At 30.0% G+C, this 23,778-nt stretch overlaps 1 protein-coding gene across 5 annotated transcripts in view; it reads right to left on the reverse strand.

The window, feature by feature from the left end:
• Positions 1-3,725: 3,725 nt before the first annotated feature.
• The window catches only part of LOC118201308 (U3 small nucleolar RNA-associated protein 6 homolog), a 62,934-nt gene continuing 42,881 nt past the window's right edge, over positions 3,726-23,778 (reverse strand). For all 5 annotated transcript variants that reach the window (XM_085821115.1, XM_085821117.1, XM_085821120.1 and 2 more), the window contains 9 exons: positions 23,611-23,682; positions 17,664-17,737; positions 17,440-17,517; positions 17,108-17,290; positions 14,109-14,186; positions 10,307-10,413; positions 7,173-7,239; positions 7,008-7,080; positions 3,726-4,017 (listed from right to left, as the gene is read on the reverse strand). In XM_085821115.1, coding sequence (XP_085677241.1) covers positions 3,833-4,017; positions 7,008-7,080; positions 7,173-7,239; positions 10,307-10,413; positions 14,109-14,186; positions 17,108-17,290; positions 17,440-17,517; positions 17,664-17,737; positions 23,611-23,682 — 917 coding nt within the window. In that variant the 3' untranslated portion in view covers positions 3,726-3,832. The remainder of the gene's footprint in view (positions 4,018-7,007; positions 7,081-7,172; positions 7,240-10,306; positions 10,414-14,108; positions 14,187-17,107; positions 17,291-17,439; positions 17,518-17,663; positions 17,738-23,610; positions 23,683-23,778) is intronic.

The raw sequence follows: 23,778 nt of genomic DNA on the forward strand, positions 1-23,778 counted from the left end.
GAAGCTTCGGCAGAAAAATAGGAAAAAAGGACAAATCCATTTAACACAGGAAAAACCACCGCCAACCTGGCGATTTATTTTTATCACCAAATTTGGCGAAAATGCTCCTACTCTGGCTTTCCACTTTTCTGGACATTTTGACTGGTATGACTGCAGATTACAATTTCTCATAAGGGAATTCCGGGTTTTAGCATAGTGGTGGACTGCTTTCAGTATCTTCAGTGAAGTCTCAGACTTACTTAGCATTGTGCATGGACAAAGTGTTACACAGGTCTCAGGCTATTTTCCCTTCTCATCTAAGGTTTTGGTTCCGAGGTTATGTGCACCAAAAATTGTACGATAGTGCAAAAAACCAAGAACTATGTATCTTGTTATATGTTAAAGAATGTAAAAAGAAATAAGTGGCATTAGATCATCATTGAAATTGACGATACTCAAAAAACATTTCTTTCCAAAGTCAGCAACCAAATCGCAATTTTTTTTGGTAGGGCTGCGATGATCAGAAAGCATCTAAAAACGTAAAGGAATGATATGCTAGTTTCCAGGAAGGTTATTGTTGACCAAGTGAGCAGTGTTGCATTCTGTACGGGTTCATGGATTTGGAGTGCTTAACAACAACCCTTGATGAAGTATTATAACACAATTTATTTGCCAGTATTACCCAGGACAGCTCCAAAAAGAAGTTTACAGTCGCCGAAAAAACTATGACAAAAATTGAAACAATCAGTACTACAGGCTTCAGTCTTTAACGGTGCAGAAAACTTCGTGGCAAAGCACAAAAGTACCGCTCCCAACTTGCTGAAACAATCAGCAACACAGTCTTCAGGCTACAACGTGGAGACAGTACCACGGTGAAGAGTACAGCTCCTGCCTCGGTTCACTCATTCTCGGAACTTTACGTAGTCTCCCTGCTACAACTCGGGATGCACTCGACGATAAGCACTAGAGTACAGCTCAACTCGGTTCGATCGTTCTCGGAGTTCAACACACTTAAGATAAAACTCGACGAGGCACTAACTCGCAATCAACTCACTAGACTAGGCACTGACTGACTCTCCACGTGCCAGATCGTTCCAGGTTCTCAATGGCACATTGCCAATTTTGTCACCAGCAGACCTGCCTTCCTTTGCCATTTTCTGGTAACCCTAAACCTGCTTTGCGGGGAAGCTATCTGATTGTGGCTGGACATTTCATTTCATTGTACTTCATGTTAATGAAAATGATAATTCTAAGAAAATTAGGAACATTTATATGGTTTAACAAGGTAAATCCCATCATTCTGCATTTTCTTGCTCCACGGACATTTTAACAGATATATAATATAACATGACAGTGCAGAATCTGGAAAAAATGCTTGTAATATTGCATAATCAGAAGTGAACTGTGTTGCATAACAAGATTTCTTTCTCATATGCCAGGCAGCAACCCTTATTCTATTTTTTCTTCCTCTTGTTTAAGTAGTTTTGGGTCATGGTATTAGCATATTTTCTCTGGAATTCATTGAAAATACTAACATTTTTATAATACGTAAAATAATTTTTTTTTTGTTTTTATATGCTTTGTTTATTGATATTCAGAAGTACCTAATAATTAGTGCCTATAATGCTATCCATTATAGGCACTAATTATTCACAATAACACATTTAATATATTCCATTTTCCCAAACTGTATTTCAATGCCTTTATGCCTCCCCCCCTTTTTTTAATTTACTTGCCTACCATTTTCAACATTTTACTTCAACACAACTATCTGCTTTTATTCATAAGATATCTGACAATGCCAAGGATTTTCAATAGTATTCAAATTCTTCAGTCACTGTAAATAAAAATTGAAAATTATACATTTTATTAATTTTCAACAGTTTGAAGTCATTTAAACTTAGATTACAGAGACCAGTGGTTTATCAATTTTGGTGATTCTGGGAGTCTATAAAATGATCTGTCACCTCAAAAAAACCAATAAAATAATTATCATTTTACTGTAAACATTTATTGTGCATAACACCTACCGTCCTCTGAAAGGTAAATGCTAATAAAAGCATCGGAAATAAATTATTTCATTATAATTTTATACATGAAACTGCTTCTCATAACTTCTCATAAGTAACATTATAATGACAGAAATAAAAACATTACTTAATTAGCTATTTAAAAATATATATTTTTGCAGTTCATGATATTTAAGAGCCCCATGATTCTGTGAACAAATGACACTAGACTGCTTAAACCTTTAAAAATTGTAAAAAAGAACACGATAATAGTATTCTAACAGACAAATTATGTTCATCTTCTCAAGCAGAAGTGAGATTTTGTCAGACACCAAGAGTGTGGAATTCTGTGGGATAAATGAAAACTCAATGTCTAGTTACATGCTCGTGGCTCTTAGTTTTAAAATTATTGCCAAGGCGTAAGGATTAACTCTGCAGAAAGCAAGATTTTGGTTATTTAAGGCCTACAACAAAATCATCCCCATTCTGAGTTTTATATAATTTTTCCCATGTTGTTATGCTGTATAACTTCAACTTAGTTTTCACCATTTCTTATTCAATATCAAGACTTGCTGTAAAATACACTTTTTTCGTGGCATATACTCTTATGTTGTTTTGTATTTTAAGTTTATTTATTTCACTTTTTTTTTTAAAAAAATTTGGCATATATCATACACTGTTTTACATTTTAATATATTACTTTCGTTCCCTTTTTTTCAGATTGCTTACTGTTTTATTATCCTTTGCTGATCCATTTGAACAGATTCGTTTTAGTAGAAGTAAATTTCCACACCACTTTTATGTTCAAGTTTATTTATTTATGCCACTTGCACTATTATTTAGCAAATTTTAAATATTCCTTGTATTGTGAGTTCTTTTCAACACAACGTGTCAAATATAAATATTTCTTAGTTAATTTTTTTCAAGAATTTCTGCTTTTTAATTGAGTATCACCAATTTCATGTTTATCTATTTATTGTATCTTTATGTGTATTTATGGACATATCATTTTATATTTGTAATCCTCTATTAGATGTTAATTCTCAGTTTATTTTACCAAGGTATATACACTTTTTATATTGCATTATGCAATATTTGTTTATTTTAGATTGATACTATTTTTTAATTCCTTTGACCCATTAACTTTAATGTAATTAGTTTTCCACGCAACTTTTATGCTGATTTTTAAAATTTTGTTTGCTTATTTTCTGATTATCCACATCGTGGTTTCAATATTCAGCAAAACTGTTGTATTTTCAAATATACAAGTGGCGATATTCAACTCACTCATACGTGTACCATACATGTGTTTGAGTACATGCAGATTTACACACTTAAAAGTTAGCTGTTTTACTGAATAGCACCCATGAGCTTTATGAACGAAACAACACTTATAAAACATAGACAATCAATTTTGGCCAATGTTTCATTTGTGACTCTAGCTGTAAAAATTATTTTAAATTTCTCATATTAAACTAATGGTTTAAAAAAAAAAAAAAAAACTTGTGAATGTCTGGTTATCAAAATAACTGAGTGAAAAGATATTTTTCCTTTTTCTGGTTACGTTATTGCATATGGCAAAGCATGTGAGGGTTACACGGCTGAGGCAAAGGAAATTAATATATTTTGGATCTCAAAAATATGCATAAAAATGCTTAAATAAATTATTCTTCTTCTTAATATTATCTTAAAAAAAAAAAAAAAAAAAAAAAAAAAAAAAAAAAAAAAAACACGCAATTCACAGAAAAACTATTTTATATAAAAAATGGAAACATTTCCTTAGGAAATGTATACAATAAAATATAGACACAATGTACATTAAAAACTAGGTATTATCACAGATATCAAGCAATAAGTTCCCAATTTGCTGAGATACCACATCCAGTAACATAAGCAGTAACACGTGTCTGAAAGTCTTTTATTAGCTCAGATTGTAAAGTTTTCATTGCTCTCCAGTACAACATACCATACAATGATGGACTGCCTCCAGGATATTCTATTTCTAACTTCATGTATTCAAGCCAGATGTCTTAAATAATAAGAAAACAATTTAAATATACATGAATTAAAAAAATAAGGAAAAAGCATATTAACAAATTAAAACATAGTGTAATTGATACCGATGATATATCCACATACAATGTGACAGAGTGAGATTATAGTTAAATTGTTTTAAATAAAGTCACTGATTTTATAAGCAAAAGAAAGAATTTTATGCTCAAGTACCTGTTTTGCATGTAACTCAATTTCATCAGGTAGCGTTACAGCTTTTTCAGATCACCCATAAAAATACATTTAAACTTTGACTCACAAAAAGAAAACACTAATAACTGATCACCTATTATATTTTGACAAGTAAATACACATGAAAATAACCGAGAACTTTTTGATAGCCAAACATTTAATATGTTTACATTTAAAATATGACAGACCTTTTGACCAACTCAAGTTGAATACTACATTGTCCCACAGACATAATTAAGGCCATGTATCAACAAAGGGCAAATTAAAAAAATGCTTAAGAGTACTATGTGCTATATATTTGAAGTAACTGATTTCATTGCCAGGAATGGCATTACAAGCAGCAGTTTGGTTGAATCTGTAATACAGTCAATCTATTGCTATAGTCCTGAGGAAACGAATACTAAGCACAGATGATTTCTCCTGTAATTTATCAAGATCTTATTCTGGCTGATATTGATTGCAGGCAATGTCTAGTACTGACCTTGGAAATAAATCCAAGAATTGGATATGGCATGTTTGTATATGCAAGTTTTACCTGGAGACTTTAGCAATATGTAAATGGGGATTATCTAAAAAAAAGTTCTGCATATTCATGAATGATAACAAAATGGTCAGAAGACACTCAATTAATGAATTACACAATTGTCAGTTTGCCCATGATATATGCAAATGACTAGCTATCACTAGAAGTAGCTACTCCTACCAAAATGACAACTGAAAAGAAACTGGAGCCTGTCATCTTATGAAGATGTTACCAGATATTCAAACAACACATCATTAAAAAAGCAGTGGTCCATTTGTAACTTTATTTTGCAAAATTTTGGCATCAAGCCTGAAAGGTGCTGCAGTGACAATCAAGGTATGTAATAGCTGCCTCTGCACAACTTGCTTCCTGTAAACTTTAAAGCAATAATCAAGAATATCAAGCAATCTGCCCATTATAGTATGCTGATATGTTTTATATTGCAACATAATTTCTGTGGTCCTTAGTTTTAAGTTGCCATTGATTTCAAAGGCACAAAACAATTTATACACCACTTTATAAATGATCACTGGTATGACATGCAGATCATCTGTTTCAGATTTTTCCTAAGAATAGCCAGTCAGAGGAGCATCTAAAAGCAATAAACCTGCTGATGGCAAATACTTGGTATTTTAGGTTTTGTTGAACAGCTTTCACAGACACACTAACAATCTGAAATGCTGTAAGACTTTCTGCATAAGCACACCATTTCTATTGTTTCCTGCAACTTTATCTTACATACTGTCTCTAAAGTATTTCTTTTGATAAAATAAACTTTATCAACATATCATTGGACCTATGTGCATTCAATCTATAATGAATTTTTTTTTTTTTAAATTTCTTATCTTTCAAATATATAGCACATAGTACACACACAATAATATATTATCAATTACTCTAAATTACCCTTTCCATATTTTGAATGAGTCACCTGTCCAGTAATTACATATTTGTAGCATACATTCTCCTAGGTGATACATTTCGACGTATATAACTCATTGAATAATGTGTATACAGTTCACTGAATAACACAAGTGTTCCTAAGCATTGTGATAAATTAAAGATCACTCATTATTTTAAAATAACACCAATATATATAAATGTTTCAAAAGTTATGCATACCACATCTGCTTAACAACATAATTTGCATAAATTTCTACACAAAGAAGTTGGAATAAATGGAATAAGTCTCTCTTTAAAGATATGAGAAGAATTTTAAATTGTTCTTTATAAGGAAAAAGTGGTTTGCACAGATCACAAAAGATTTACTATCCCTCCCCCCAAATGAATGTTTTCCCACGCTACTAAAATTGAAAACTTTTTAATGTGATTAATAATGAATCAGAACATAAATATTTAACTGTATTATTCAGCTATTACTTATATATCTGCATATTTTTTATTATTAAAATTAACTTCCATTATAAATTTATTCTGTTAGAGTATGTATAATAAATTCTTCACTGAAGAAAATACAAGAATATCTGTAAATTTTATCACTGAACGTTTAATAAAAATGTAAAACATTATCAGTATGTAATTAAAATAATTTTATTTTTGTGCATTTAATAACCAATCAGAAACAAGAAATATTGTTGTTTACTTTTTAATAATCCAGTTTTACATATACAAGAATTCTCAGTTTCCCCTTCCTGAAAAATACAGATTATCTTGTTGAAATTAAATGTAATTAGTATGCCAGAATTTCTGATTCAATTTAAATTTCAGAATTTAATCTTACTTTCAGGATCAATAATTAACATTTATTGCAGATGAAAATGAAATCCTACCCAAAACACATTTCAAAAAATCATTTTATCATTGTTAAAAACTGAAAATAAATATAAAGATGGACTTTGAACAGCATAAAATTCTCTTATGCTATACACCTGGCAACTTAGACAAAATAATTTTTAATAACAAATACTATATAATTGATATCTGAAGGTGCAAATACTTATTTTTAAATGCAATTGAGCAACCGGGGAGGGAGACTTTTTACATTTTTATACACAAATACACTCATGAAAAGATAATTTGGAAGTGCAGCATTACTAATTACAGATAAATTATAAGAAGACAAAAAAGATGATTGAACTGTGTGACAATAAATTGCATGGTTTGCTTGCAGTTAACCCCATGTTAGTTGGCGAAGAGTAATCATAAATGATGCCATAAAAAATAAGTTTCAGTTATGTAAGTCAGTTATAGGTTAATATCTTATTTAGTTGATAAAATTTGAAATTACTTACCAATATCTGAGGAACCAAATTCTCTGATACCATCTTCATGATATTTTCTCAGCGAGTCAATAGAAGGCTTCAGCTTTAAAGTAAAATTTGATATATAAAATGGCATGATTTAATTATAATAAAATCAGTAATTTTAGTATCAAAGATAGATAATTCAGAACATACTTGCGCTTTTTCAATTATAATCATTTTCCTAACTACTTGAGGTGATAAAGGACCCATTTTCTTAAACCTGGCACAAACAAAAAAATAAATGAAACTAATTCTAATGAATAATATAATTAAAGTTCAAATGCCTGATTGATATATTAAGTTTCATTTTCACTTGAAAGAGAATGCTACACAGTATAGAACTTAGAACACAATAGATTACATGGATATAAATTTATTCTGCTTATTTCATATGTTTAAAATTTAGGTTGGACATAAGCAATTTCAGTGTTTGCTATTGCATACAGTGTGAAAAACAATATTAGTATCACAAGATCACTCCAAGGCCAAGGCACCTACCTCTTTAAGAGTTCCAGTATTTTCCATGAAAGTTTTTATTTTTTACTTTGCTGTTAGTATGAATATAAATAGCGATTTAAATAACTTTAATTTTAAAACCTTTAAACTGTACATATATCAATTACATTAAAGGTTGAGTATTTAAAACTGTCAATTAAACTTCAATATTTATTTTAAAATTTGCTTCTTTCCTTCCTATTATTGCCTAACTTCAGAACTTTATTTAAGTCAGGGTTTACAGTTTGTTTTGCTCCACGCATCTCTTAAACCATTATTAGATCATTCCTTCACTTTCTTTACCAAAGACGAAATAAGACATATACACTTTAATTATTTTTGAATGTGTTTCATAAAAAAGTGTTGATATATACCAAAACTTGAAGAATAATAGTATTTTTTTAATATTTGTAAATTAAAACTAAATATTTAACCCCTTCGAGCCGGGTAGCGAAAACGCGCGCTTATCGCAGAGGCCGGCAATGTCTTCCGCGAGTGTCTCTCCAGGGTCGGGGGCTTTTTTGCTATTAAGCCTAAATCCATGAAATTTCCGAAGTATCAACGTATTGTTTAATAATGCTCTATAGAGTATTTAAATGGCTTATGCTTTATAGATATTTATATAGATATACTTTAATTACCTTATTTCTTGTTTAAATGCATATTTTACACATTTTATTTTAATTACTCACCATTTTATGACTTTTAACATTATACATCTGAAAACTAAATATATTACTTAAAATTCTCTTTTCGTATGAAAAATTTTAAAAAAGGGATCTACACACAGTCCTACGTTACATTCCTTGAACTCGTAATAACTCATTTGCTGTTTTGGAGGATTTTTCCGGAAATGTGAAAAAACGAAGCATCGTCGTCTCATTTTCTTATCAGTCTCTTCTGAACAAAGTTTTGGAAAATGTCTTTCAGTTAATCTTTCAAAACCAATATCAGAATTTCAGAATCAATATCTGAAATATTTTGCATCATTTCTGCTATTTCGTGCTCTGTTAAACATTTTCGAAGCTTCGACATTGAAACGGTAAAAACAGAAAGAGTTCACGTCTAACAAGATCTAACTATTTTCTAAAAACTGAACTGTAAACGGAAATACTCAACGCTTTAGCACATATAAAACTTCTACTTACAATAAACAACTACCATGTGCGAATAAAGTGCGATTTAAAGAGACGTCATAAATCACGCCATTCGGAAACATTTAGTTCCCCGTTTGTTTATATAATCAAAAACACGTGTATGTGAGTCATGCTTCTCTCATTTTGAGTAGAAGGTCTAATGTATATGTATCTGAAACCATATGGGCATACAGTGCCATCTTGTGGCAGAAATTATAGTTTGAAAAACGTTCCAAGGTGCTGGCACAAATACGTGACAGCCGGTAGAAAACGCAACAATGCTCTGGCACGCCTGCGTGTCGGCCGGTAGATAAGTGTGTTCGTTGCTGGCACGTATACGTGACAGTCGGCGCGAAGGGGTTAACAGCTTTGCGCCGACTGTCACGTATACGTGCCAGCAACGAACACACTTATCTACAGTTGACTGCATTCTTCTCTTGAAATTACCTCTGATTAAGAACTATTTTAAATCCATTCTCTGCATATTAGGCCACCATGTTTCTTGAGTCTCTTTTTGAAGCCCCTAAGGGTAACTTTACAGTTAGCAATGATATCGGACTTTAATTAATAAGTCTATTTACAACAAATATAAATATATAACTCTTCTGTTCTTGCAATGTATTCATGAAAGTTTTATTCCAATGAAGCAAAATGACGTAAAGTTTTTTTGTACAAAATATTGAGAGCGATTTTTGCCGGACAGAAAAATAGCCTACTCCTCAGTATTTTCTAATATGATACACTAATTAGCAAGTGATACAAAAAAAGACTTATCTTTCTTTACAATACTAAAAAAGCTTTCATTTAACTGAAAAATAATGCAATGATTTGAAAAACTAGTGATTTTTCTTTAAAACAAATGAGATGGGAAATCCTGCTTTGCACTGAAAATGCAGATGTATATATAAAAATTATTTAAACAAGCTTAGGTACCCCCCCTCGATGTTTAAAAAAAAAAAAAAAAAAACTACACACAGCTGACAAAGAACTAACATTTGTAGGTACAGGATAATCCCAAATCATTTAGTTAATTTATTACAAATTGGACCATCAGCTCTGTTTTGTTTCTTCTGAAGCAGATTTTAAATAACACATTCACAGTCTCACTCTGTAAAAGCTGATTTACTTCATCAAAACAGCATGTTGCTAAAATATTTATCTTAATCACAGCAACAGCAAACAGTATGAAATATTTTAAATTACTATATGCATAATATAATTTTTTAAAAAAATGAGATGACTAATTGTCAAAAAATTTGTGCTGTAGCGATATTTCTGTTTCAAGTTGGAATTATATTTCAAAAATAAAACGATTGTTAATTACAATGTAAGCTACATTGTGATTCATGAATTTGGACATACCTGCTCTAAAATATGACAACTAAACTATTTCTTCTCATTCTGCAATTTTGTTTATTAAAATACCCATTAAGAGCCTACCAAATTTCAAATAAATAAATAAAAAAAAAAAAAAAAAAAAAAAAAGAAAAAAGAAAAAAAAACTGGCAAAAAACAAAGATCTTACTTATAAGTAAAGATGAGCATATTCAAAATACTTAATATAAAATTTTATAGGATATAAAAAAAATGTTTATATCCTATAAAACAAACATTTTATAGGATATAATGTTTCATCTTAAAATACAAAAGCAATACCTTTTGTATAAATCTCTCGCAGCCTGAGTACCACTTCTAAGTGCAGTAGCTTCTAAATACATATCTTTCAAAGGTGTGCTGATTTCATTACATTTATTTATGGCTTTCTGGAAAGAAAAGTTGAAAATATTAACTTGGAAACTTAGAAAAATATTATATAAATAGAATACAATTAAAAAAAAGTTTTTTTTTTTTTTTTTATACAATAAGCTTTTATTTAAAATGGATACAGTTTATGTACTAAAAAAAAGAAAAATAATTTATCATACAGTTTGATGGGAATAATAGATTAAATAATTCTATTTACGGAATTCATCTACAATTTTATACTGTGAAAAATGAAAGCACAGGGCACCAAAAACCAATTAAAAAAGATAAAGAATGCAATTAAATTAAGAATTTGTTATTTAGGTGCCCCATGGTTTTATTTCTCATAATATAAAATTGTAGATGAATTCAGTAAATGTAATTATTTAATCCAGTGGTCAAACCAACAGGCTGCATGTTGCCCCTGAAGCAATTTTATGTGGCTCACCAATACATTTGCTTTAATACAGTACTTATATATTTTGATAAAGCATAAATTTAGTGTGCAAGAGATTGGAATATAGTATTTATTAAGAAAATAGAAAATCACTAGCAAACATTTCAGCAATCATTACATTCCAACTGAATTCGAAGCTAGTGCTGGCTCACAGCCAAAAGTACATATGTAACACATATATAGCAATACTCTGGCAGATCCATAAAAGATGCTAAAGGAAAGAAAAGGGAGATTAATCATCATATTTCAGGAAATGACAATTTAAAATATAAATATACACATAAGAAATATTGTGCAATTGCTAATGAATGAAAATGAAAGAGAATGGATAGATTTATGATGTGACTTAAATGGAAAAACTATAGACTTTGCATGGTTGCATGCTAGGCTGCATGAATAGACTAAGATGGAATGTTTGTACAATCGATAAATTTATTCACCAGCTGAAAGTTGATAAAACTTTTATATTTTGTTGTGTCTATTCCTCCCCCCCTAGTAAGGTAATATTTTTACTTTCCTTGAGTCATTCATTAATTCCTTGAAAATTAAGAAGTCTAACAAAAGGAACTGCCTGAACTATGAGCATCTACAATCCATGATGAAGATAGCTTCCAGGCATTTTTCTTTAAGGCTACAAACGTAACTCATAATGCGTGTCAAGTTGATGACATGCATCATGAGTTGAGCTGCAGTAAAAAATAGGGAAATGCATAATTATTTACACACAATCATATGTATTTTTTTTGGCATGTGTCAATACAAAATGTAACATACAGAGGAAGGAGAATTCATATTATAAGGCATTTCTCCTGCCTTCTTGGTGTAGTGGTCTGCCCACTAGGCGCGTATTCCAGAGGTCCATGTTTCGATTCCCAGCAAAGGCGTTGCTCATTTTTCAACTATCTGGCTTTCAATTAACCAAATGTTTCTACAATATGATTGTTGGTATTTATTCTTAAGTTTTGTGCCAAAATTTGGCAATTTTCATAATTTGTTTATTTTATGTTAAAAAGAAGTTATTTAAAGGTTAATTCAACACATTAAAATTATTTGAAATGAATATCAATCTAAAAAGTTTAGCTGCTAGTATATTTGAATTAAGAAATGTAAAATTTGTTACAGATAGAAAATAAGCAAGATAAAATGGAATTTTTTCTTCCCCCTTTTTTAAATTATCATTTTTTTTATGTATGCTTATAATAAATATTTATAAGTAAAATTTGAAATTAAGTTAAAACTTAGTTTAAAAAAAATCTGGCTCCCTATTCAGCACATGCAGTTTGAGTTTAAGACCATTGATTTAATCTATTATTCCCATTAAACTATACAATAAATCATTTTTCTTTAGTGCTTTAATTACCATACCCATTTTAAATAAAAGCTTAATGTATAAAAACCAGTTTTTTAACTAGATTTTATTTTTTGTTTTTTAGTCTCAATTACATGCTATCAATGACGAAACTTTTAGTCATTATTAAAACACAAGCAATAAATAAGTAGAAAATTATGAAATAAAGAAAACAACTGAACATCAATCAGAGAATTAAGAAATTGCTTTGAGAATTCAGTTTTGCAAACTGAATGTAATAACAATGTTGTAAGAAGTATTTTTCTTAAAGCTAAAATGAGAAAACAAATATTACAAATTCATCATGAACTACTTGCCTATTTTGCCAGTGCATCATACAAATGCTGCTTTCAGACCTTTACTGATTTGCTCATATGCGTTACACTAGCTTCTATACATATCACAATTTCAAATACATGCAATCTCATTTCTTTGTTGCTTTTACTATTTTCCCATATCTTTTCTATTTTTAATATCATATTAGTAGTATAAATGTCAGTAGATGTCCGCTAAGTAGTAAAGTCTATTTTATTCTACCCTGATTGGTTCAGCAGTCTGCACTTATTCCACTTCTTTTGGACGACTGGGCAAATTTTTTATCTTTCAGCACTTAGCTTATTCCATGTATTTTACTGTTAATTTAATAAATTTATTGACCTTTTTTTAACTTTATTTTTTACCACAAAATAAGGATTGATTCAGAATGTATGCAGCTAATTTTTGTGATTCAGACTGTAATTTGGAATCAGAATTTGAAATGTTTGTAAATCAGACTGGGAGTAGTGAAAGTTCTCTAGATCACTTTGATACTAGTATAAAAAAACATGGTAACAAAGATGAGAATGTATAGTTTCAACTACTTTGTGTGTTCACTAAAGAAAAATGACAGCAGCAAAAGAATTAGAAAAGAGAGTATCTGGACTGTAATGTTGAACTGTGACCCTAGCCTTTTTTTTTAAGATATATCATGCTATAACTCATAATTATTTTTTAAAAGCTAAGCAAATATAATTGTAGTAATTGTAATCAAACATAATTGTATTTTTTATTTACACATTTGTAAATATAACTTCCCAGTTAGACGAGTATGTAGCAAGAAAGGCTTTGGAGAAAAAGTTGTTTGAAATTTTTATAAATATCACGAATGCTAATTTTAATAACATTTTCCTACTTATTTTTTGGATTGAATCTGGGGGGGGGGGAATGAAACAATTAAGTGGTTCGGTGCACGAAGATGGCAAACTCAAACTGCCTTTTAATTCCACCTGCTTCAGACTGCAACATATATTTTTTATTATTCTTGTTTTAAAAGAGGATGAAATGTTTGTTTTATAATTTGTGAAAGTTTTGAAACTTTATATCTGACACAATTTTAGATGTTGATATTTTAAAATCATAAATGTCACAGTCTAAAAAATCGGGCAATTTAAAAAAAAAATCCCCCAAAATTTCAGAAATTAAGTTACAATTTCCATAGAAGTTTCATTGAAAAGCTTTTTTTCCACAGTATTTGATAGTGCAAATATCACGAATGCTAATTTTAATAACATTTTCCTACTTATTTTTTGGATTGAATCTGGGGGGGGGAATAAAACAATTAAGTGGTTCAGTGCACGAAGATGGCAAACTCAAACTGCTTTTTAATTCCACCCGTAGAATTCTGATATGCTTAGTTTGTTCATTGCATGAAGACATGTGTAAAAAATTGTTTAAACATTAAATAAAAAAATCAATTGAATTTTGACAAAAAAAATTACCACATTGCACTGTTATCAACAAAGAGTGTGTGCACAAATTTTTAATTTAATACGCAAGTAGGTTTAAAATCAATGACACAATTTCACCCACAGTGAAACACTAGGAGTAAGCTAAATAAAAGCTTCTAAAGTGTACAATTTAACAGAATTTACCTCAAAAAATTCTATTAATCTCTCAGGATCTGCAAAGGATAGCCACTCAACTCCTAATTTCCACAAAGCTATAGAGTCCTGTAAAAAAATTACAATAATTTAAATACTTTTCTTAAAATATCTAAGATTGATGAAAGATATCAATATCTAATCACAAGTACTCAACAGATTCTGGTTACTTGATAATTGTTATCATTCTGTGTTTAAAAATACTTCATATTAAAAGCATTTTTATGTTAATTTTTAGACAATAGTAAAAAAAATTCTTAATCAACATTTTCTTGGGATCGGCCATATATGTCTCAGCCATTCACTACATTAAATAAAGCTCAATATATTTTAGTTCACAATGGATATTGAAAATTTACTATTTAACATAGAGCAGTAAGTGTCAGATGTTTGAAATGTTTTCATTTCCTTCCTGCCTGAATCTTTGAATAAATGGTGTAATTAAGGAAAAAATTAAATAAAGCACATGGGAAAAGGTTAATTGAAACTACATTATTTAATAGCATTTATATACACACAGAAAAAAGGGAAGAAAGTATGACAAAAACAACAGAAAAAAAATAAAATTTGTAAATATTTATTAGCTGATTTAATAATTGTTTTATGTTCTCATTTTGTATAGCAATGTATGCTAATCAAGATTTTAAGAGCACATCAATACAGAAACAGCATTGGCATAATTTGAAATTTGATTTTTAGTATACACTTCTCTTCTCACTCTAACCAACATATTTTTGCCTAAAATTATGCACAGTGAGGGCTAATAGTCAAACATAATATCACAAAAATTATACTGTTGTGGAAGTGTTATCATCATTTTTTTAAACATAAAGCATTATAAAAAAGCATACACCATTTTTAATAATTCCAACTATTAACAGAGACTAAGAATGAACAGCAACAGATATTAAGAGCTGTTGCTGTTCATTGTTAGTCTCTGTTATTATTATATTTCTTTCTTTTAAATTGCTTAGTTTGTTAATCAATACATATTAAATTTAAAAGAAAAATTAAACATCTTAGGCTTCATCAAACAGCAACAAAGTGGCAAGCAGAAAATAAAAATATTTAATATTGGGCATTGGCAACTCATATCTTTTAAATAGCTAAATTCTTTTATTATATTTGTAAGAGAAGCACCTTATGCTCTGCCAAGCAGAAATACATTTTTTTAAATTGTTGAGTTTTCTACTTAAATTTGAAATATAAATACAGACAAAAGTCGTTAATCCGGACTCCGTGATTCCGGATTACAGATCATCAGTTTAAATCTGGTAAGATGGCATGCAGAAATTATAAAATTAAAAATATGAAACCGTAATTTTTGAAATAAAGAACAATTATGATCTAAAGGGTATCAAAATTTACAAAAAGAAAAAGCTTAATATTTATTTGTTTACTTTATTAAACATTTCTTTCAATGTAAGTTGTTTAAGTTGCATCATTTCATGTGATAATACTTTCTCTTTAATTCTATTAAACAGACATAATTTCTTGTTTATTTACAAAGTTCTGCTGTTCAAGTCCTATAATTGCTGTGTCGAGAATACCGACTAATTTGTCAATCGAAATTTTTTCGTTTTCAATAACCTTTGTCACTTTCTTCACTATCGGACGCGAATTATAATGACGAGGAACTTGATTTAAATCATATCAAAGATGGAGTACATCGAGATGAAATACTACATTTAGTAAGGAATTATAAGCCAAATAAAATAAAAACATCTGCCCTGAAGATAAGGATAGTGGTGACAGATCAACTTCCAATTCATTGTGCACCACATCGTTTCCTTCCCCCCGCAGAGCAGTGTGAAATTGATAAACATATTTCGGAATGATTAGATAATCCAAGGATATTCCTTTATCCATTTTTTGCAGCAATTCCACTTTCTGTTTAATGGACTTCGAAACATACTTTCGCTTTGTAGAACCTTTACATATTAGTAAATATATATCGGAAATTCTATTTGACATAATCGAAAGTTCAAGCCTACATTTGTAAAATTGCTCTAACAGTCTGCAAAAAATAATAAGCCAGATCCAATTTGAAGATTAATGAACAACGCAATCTGCAACATTAACTGAATTAGATAATTTTAGCTTAGCTTATACCACGTCCATTATACATTAAACACGCATGCGTAAGCGTATTATGTGCATGCGCACATGCATATTCGCAGCCGTAAAGGTCTTACGCGCACGTGTCAATGCGACGCACGCGCAGAAAGTTTGTAGCTTTGAGGTCCGGATTATAGATCATTCCAGATTATGGGTGTCCGAATTAACGACTTTTGACTGTATCTTACATATTGCGCAGTGGTAGCATGCTGCCTTTTAATCATTAAATTTTTTAATAAAAAATTCATTAAATTTGCACAAAATATAAAATAAATCACAAATATATTTGAAATTTAAAATTTCCAGCTTCGAGGTGCACATGTTCGGGTAGAGGACTAAATGTATTCAAAATTTGGTGACTCTAGGCATCACAATGCAAGGAACATATATAATAGGCATATATGTTTAATTGAAAACAGTTCGTAAGGCTGTTAGCTTTACAAAGCAACTTTTCTGATAATTATATTGACAAGACTAATTGATTAAAAAAATGCATTAATTTTCTCAACAGGAAAACTATATCTTAATGTATGCTTTTTAGTTTTCCAAATGCAAGAAATGAAAAACTAAAGATTTTTCTTAACATTACAATAAATGAGATGGAAAAGAATGTTTTTGGAGAAAATACAATTTAATATATACAAATTATTTAAATAAGCTATCAACTTACTGGTTCTTTATTTTTTTTTTTTTTTTTACATACATATATAAATAACATTTTATTATACAACTAACTGAAAACCAACATATGGAAAAAGGATAATCCCAAATCATTTAGCTCAGTAAGCAAGGAGAAGGTACATACTAAGATTTAAAAAAAAAAAAAAAAAATCAGAAATAAATTAGCAGTCTCAGAAACGGAAGCAACAAACCTTTTCATTCAATGAACTTAAAGCTTCATTGAAAAGGAGATATACTTTTTTGCTGCTTTTCCCAGACCGAATGTGCAGGGTTAAGCATTTAATCCACAATGAAACTTGATTCCACTTCCTAGCAGCCATTAGAGAAACAGACAAGGCAGCATCATCATCTCCTTTCTCAAATAGCAAGTCAATCTAAAAATAAATTTTATTTGCATAAAAGAATGGTACTAAAATTTCACTTTTTGAACAAATTTATTTTATTCAAAATAAATTTTGTTTATATAAAATAATGATAATGATTATTTTCACTTACAAAGAGATATTTAATTCATAATACTTACCCATACAGGATAATAATTCAAAGAAAGACAGTTAGCTTCAGCAGCTTTTTCCAATTTATTTATTAAAATGGATTGAACCTTTACATGATTAAAAGAGACAAAACAGAAAACTTACATTATTAATTGTTATGCATATTGCAGATAATAATAAAACAAACATATAAAAATAAAAATTGCAATATGAAAACAATGAATTAAATTCAGATATTAAACTTTATACTCACTTTCGCTTTTTTCTTTTCTTTAGCAGATTTTAAATAATTATGAATGAAGTCAAGGTAATAACTCCACATTTTTTCTAGGCAATAAGAAAAGTTACAATGAATATATGCAAGTGCAACAATGTAACACAACTTTTTATAACATAACCTGTAAGATGGCAAAGTTGTTTATTCTGATTTCACTGGAAAAAATGGGAAGAAAACAACATTACTCTACCTATTTTGGGGTAAGCATGCCATCACATAGCGCATTTTTATGAAAATTTTTTCCTAGTATACAAGTTACACAAAAGCAAAGCCATAAAAACCTCATACAGCTAAGCAATAAATCACAAATAATGTACATAGTAAATTAGCACTGTTTTACAATTTTAGCCATTTGAGACTGCAAATTGATTTTTATAAGAGAAAAGTACCATATACATACTATTCTTATAATTAGTCCAAAGGGGCTTTGTCCCTGAAGGACTATTGTTTTCGTTTTGCGATTTTGCGTTAAATCGCTATAAATGTCCGTTTCACTTTTCAAACTGTTGCCACCAAATGTTAGAGTCCTGTATTATATTTGAAGAAATTAAATAATGAAAAATCTGTATAAATGTATGTATATTTCTCGCATTGTGATAAAACAACGGAACATAGAGCCATCGAATTTTGAATGATGTAATCCTCCTACGAATATGGGCATGTGGAAGACCAAATTTGAAATTTGGAATTTGTTTCATTATGAATTTTATATTTTCAAAAACTTTAACAAATTTTTGATTAACAAACTCAAGGATTTCAAAGCAAGCAATGGCAACACTCTATTGGGGAGGGGGAAACCTTTCTATCTCCAGCGCGCAGAACTGTGTATCGGAAATTCTAAAGATATGCTCATTTTAAAACTATTTTGCGACATTGCTATTGAACTAAATTTTATGGTTTAAATGCAAAGAACATGATATTTAATTAATAAAGGTAACACACAAAGCATTAAAAAAATGCCCCCTTTGGATGTAAATTAAAATCTGAAACCTTTCAGATTTTCTTTTTCTTTTTTGAGAATTTTCGGCATTTATTAGTAACTGCACATTTGAAATGATCTTGATCTTTCGCAGAAGTGGTCACTTCGTGAACGCGATGACTCACCAGTGGGCGAGTGGTTAGGACTACTGAACGCTAGTAGTAATAATAATAATAATGCTAATAGTAATAATAGGTTCGAATCAGTCAAATGGTTTGGCTGCATGGTTAGTTTTTATTGCTTTCTCCATTTATAACTTAACGAGCCAGTTTCCCTTATAACGTCCTCCACAAATATATTCTTTCCTTTAGGCAACTATATATTCCTTATATAGTTTGCCACATTCAACTAACGAGGGCTCGCAATCACCTAGGCGTATTATTACATACAAGATGTGTTTACTATCTTCAGTAAGTGGACTTGACTTGGCAAACCAAAAAATGGACAGAACTATTTGTTGCAAGTCTCCTGCGCAAGCGATCCATTGAATACTTCCGGGTAAATCTCTCTCTCTCTCTCTTTTTTTGTTGTTGCATAAGATTGCACGTCATGTTTATATATTATGAAATAATATGAAAGGATTTTTTGAGAGGTTGGAAATTGCCAGTAACAATAGTTAATTTTAAATTTTGATTGCATGATCTATAACGTTCATTCTGAAACTGCTACACTACTGTTTGGCTTTGAATTGTCTCAGGTGCAACTTTTTAAGTTATATCTTTATTTTAATTCTAAAAATAGTAACATATTTATATCTAATCCTTTTGACACAAATCTTTCCTTAATTGATAGTTTCATATATCACTTATATAATACAGCAGATGCACTTGCTTTCAAAACTGATGGAAGTTTGAAAGTAAACTCCTTTATACACTCATATTTATACCAAAACTTGTAAAAATAAGTCATAATAAAGTGATACCATGTTTCTATTTTAAGGAATAAAGTAAATCTGCCATTTTTAATTTATTACACTAACATTATTTCCTTCTTCTTTTCTTTCCCTTGATTACTTAAACATGTAGATTTTGAATTTTTTAATGTGAGCTCCTGCTTTCTAATCTTTTTGCCAGTCATCTACTTTTGGTGTTCTGCTCTGGTTTTGTTATATATGTTTGATATCTAACATAAGAAGGCTCAAGTAAAAATGATAAGGAGCTTTTAAGTTCATAATGGAAATCTTACAAATGATTTTTAGGGGGGGAATGTTACAAATAAGAGTAGGTAGACAAGCATTACAAACGTTGTTGAATTTTTTAATGTGAGCTCCTGCTTTCTAATCTTTTTGCCAGTCATCTACTTTTGGTGTTCTGCTCTGGTTTTGTTATATATGTTTGATATCTAACATAAGAAGGCTCAAGTAAAAATGATAAGGAGCTTTTAAGTTCATAATGGAAATCTTACAAATGATTTTTAGGGGGGGAATGTTACAAATAAGAGTAGGTAGACAAGCATTACAAACGTTGTTCACTTTTACACGAGAAAGAATAACTTCAAAACAATATAAGTTCCTCTTTAATAAAATTAGATTGTCCTTTACATGACCTTTTATTCGCCAAATAAAACTTGCTTTCCCATTTAAACTTCCAACATCTCAATTTAAATATGAGATATTTTGTGTAGGCAACTTTAATGGACCAACCAGAGCAGGCTTTACGTATAAGCTACACAAGCTATAGCTTAGGGGGCCCCTAAAAATTAAAATACAGTCAAAAGTCGTTAATCCAGACTCGTTGGGACTTCGCAATTCCGGATTATCAATTTTTCCGTATTATAGATCATCAATTTAACTCTGGTAAGATGGCATGCAGAAATTATAAAATTAAAAATATGAAACTGTAATTTATGAAATAAAGAACAATTGTGATCTAAAGGGTATCAAAATTTACAACAACAATGACAAAAAAAAAAAAAAAAAGAGTTTAATATTTATTTGTTTACTTTATTAAACATTTCTTTCAATGTAAGTTGTTTAAGTTGCTTCGTTTTATGTGATAATACTTTCTCTTTAATTCTATTAAACAGACATAATTTCTTGTTCAGTTACAAAGTTCTGCTGTTCAAGTCCTATAATTGCTGTGTCGGAAATATCGACTAATTTGTCAATCGAAATTTTTTCGTTTTCAATAAATAACCTCTGTGTCACTATCAGAGGCAAATTATAATGACGAGAAATTTGATTTAAATCATATCAAAGACGGAGTACATCGAGATGAAATACTACATTTAGTAAAGAATTATAAGCCAAATAAAATAAAAACATGTGCCCTGAAGATAAGGATAGTGCTGACAGATCAACTTCCAATTCATTGCGTGCCGCGGCCATTTTTTGCAGCAATTCCATTTTTTGTTTGATGGACATCGAAACATACTTTTGCTTTGTAGATCCTTTGGGAGCTCCAGCATCGGAAATTCTATTTGACATAATCGAAAGTTTAAGCTTACTTTTATAAAATTGCTCTAACAGTCTGAAAAAAATAATAAGCCGGAGCCAATTCGAAGATTAAGGAACAACGCAATCTGCAATATTAACTGAAATAGATAATTAGATAATTTTAGCTTATAGGGTCCGTTATACATTAAACGCACATGCGTAAACGTATTATGCGCAGCTGTAAAGGCCTTACGTGCATGCGTCAACGCGACGCATGCGCAGAAAGTTTGTAGCTTTGAGGTCCGGATTATGGGTGTCCGAATTAACGACTTTTGACTAGTATAATAGACTTATAAAGTGCCACCCTGTAAAGGTTATGACAAGATGTAAATTCAGCTTGCATATTCCACACGTTTAAATCATACTAATATCCATTTCACAAGAAATAATAAGAAATATTCTGCTGCTTGTAATACGGTCTATCAGAAAGTTCTGTCTCATAATGTTAATTCAAGTTTTAACAGACATGAACATGTTTATTTGGGACATCATAGTTGCCAACCTTGAAATCTTAAAAACTTGGAAATTTTTAAGAGAAAATGAGATGATTTCATGTTGTATGGTGACACCTTTTCAAAAAAATTCCAAACTGACTGTAATTCAGTTATAATGCCCGATTCATGTTATTCAACTATTTTTAATGAAATTCTAATGTAAAAAAGTAGTATTTAATTAGATACTCTAAATTTTATATTCTTTGTCTGATTTCTTTTTAAAATTTCATTACACTTTTATATCGAGAAAACCCCAAGTCGTGAACAAAAGCTTTTATTTATCTAATTACTTTTAAATACAATGAAAATAAAATAAATAATTAATGTACATAGTATTTGCACTTGAATCTTCATATAAAAATTCACAAATGTGAGCAGCAGATTAAGACATTTCACATTAAGTGGAACTTAAAATGAAAAATTTAATAAAATCAATAATCGAATAAACAGAATGTCATAAAAATGCAATTCAGATAAAATTTAATTAAAAAGTTATTCTGAAAATCACTAAAACTGGGGAATGAAATTTGCCTAATTTAAGGTTTATTCATTCAATAAATTTGATTTATTGTCGAGAAACATTTTCTTTAATAAGGCTAAAAATTAAAAACTGGTAGAGATGGCAGCTTTGGAGACATGTGTAACTGTTTCTTTAACACTACATTTATACATAAGTGCTCTTTTGAATTAACTGAAACACAGTCGTGTAAACGCAGATACCAATAGAGTTCATTTATCATATTATTGTATTTTATACAAATTCCGACAAGGAAGAAATCATACTGAAACATGTTGAAAATTAGTGAAAGTTTTTGGTGGAGATGCAGTTTTGGACAGAACGTGCAGGAGATAGTATAAAATATTTGATCTCAATGGTAAACCATGCTATAAGCAGCCATCTTTGATCGATCACAATATTGTCAAGACCATGAGAGAGCAATATCTGCAAAATATAAAAATTTTATTTTTTTACACAATTTTTACAACATCAGAGACATTGCAAAAGCTTAACTTAGTTCAATAAACCATTTCAGACCATATTCGGTAACTAGGACTGGTCTATAAATATTTCAGATTTGTGCCTCAGTTAAGTGAAAGAAATTTACAAGATTGAGTCATCATATGGACATTTCTGCTTATTCAGAATAAAAACAAACTCTTTTTGAACCAGATGATATCTGGTGATGAAAAGTGGATTACCAACAAAATAGAAAAAAAAAAAAAAAAAAAAAAGGATACGGTGAGCCTGGACAATCTGCCCTCCCTACCTCTGAAACAAGCTTGAGCCAGAGTAAGAGAATGCTGTATATGTGGTTGAACAACCACGGATTAACCATTACAAACTTTTCAAACCAAACAAAAAGCTTCATTTGGAGAGATACTATGAGCAGATGGATGATTTAAACAAAGCAGTCAAAGAAAAGAGAACTGGTAATGTTCAATAGGAAGCCCATCATATTGCAACATGATAATGTCAGACCACATCTTGGTTTAGCAACTCATTAGAAAAATTGAACAGTTAGGCTGAGAAATTCTGCCATACCCACCACAAACTCCACACCTAGCAACACCCGATTATCACTTATTTCTCTCCTCACAAAATTTTTTGGAAGGGGAAAAAAATTTAAACTGAAACCAAGCACTACTCCGAGTTCTTTGCCTCCAAGGCAACCCATTTTTTTGAAAATGGTATTTAAAGATTACCATCATGCCGACAGGAGGTCATAAGAAATGACAGAAATTATACTGTACAATAAATATCATTAAAAATAAGAAAAACGTATTTTTTCACTTCCCAAATGGACAGTATTTTCTGGTACAATTCCTGGTATTTTTATAAGAATTCTATCTACTTGTTACTTTGGCAGGTGCTGCATCATTATTTGTTGTTATCAGATGCATAGATTTTCCTTGAGATTAATTTAGTTGATTCACAATAATAAAATATTCATAATTAGTTGTTAACAACAATAATGAAACATAGAATATAATTTCAATAATACACAAATGACATACCGGTAGGCTGACTTTCAACTGCTTCATCATACCTAGAATATATTTCTTGACATATCCTATGCATGACAACCTCTAAATAAACAATCAGAAAATGCAATTATTACACATGTAATTGAAAGAAAATAAATACCAGAGTGCATTCATTTATTTAATACAAAAGCTTTGCAA

This window comes from Stegodyphus dumicola, chromosome 7, assembly GCF_044657685.1.
Source record: "Stegodyphus dumicola isolate Sdum_Otavi_A_Nest chromosome 7, ASM4465768v1".
Taxonomy (NCBI): Eukaryota; Metazoa; Arthropoda; class Arachnida; order Araneae; family Eresidae; genus Stegodyphus; species Stegodyphus dumicola.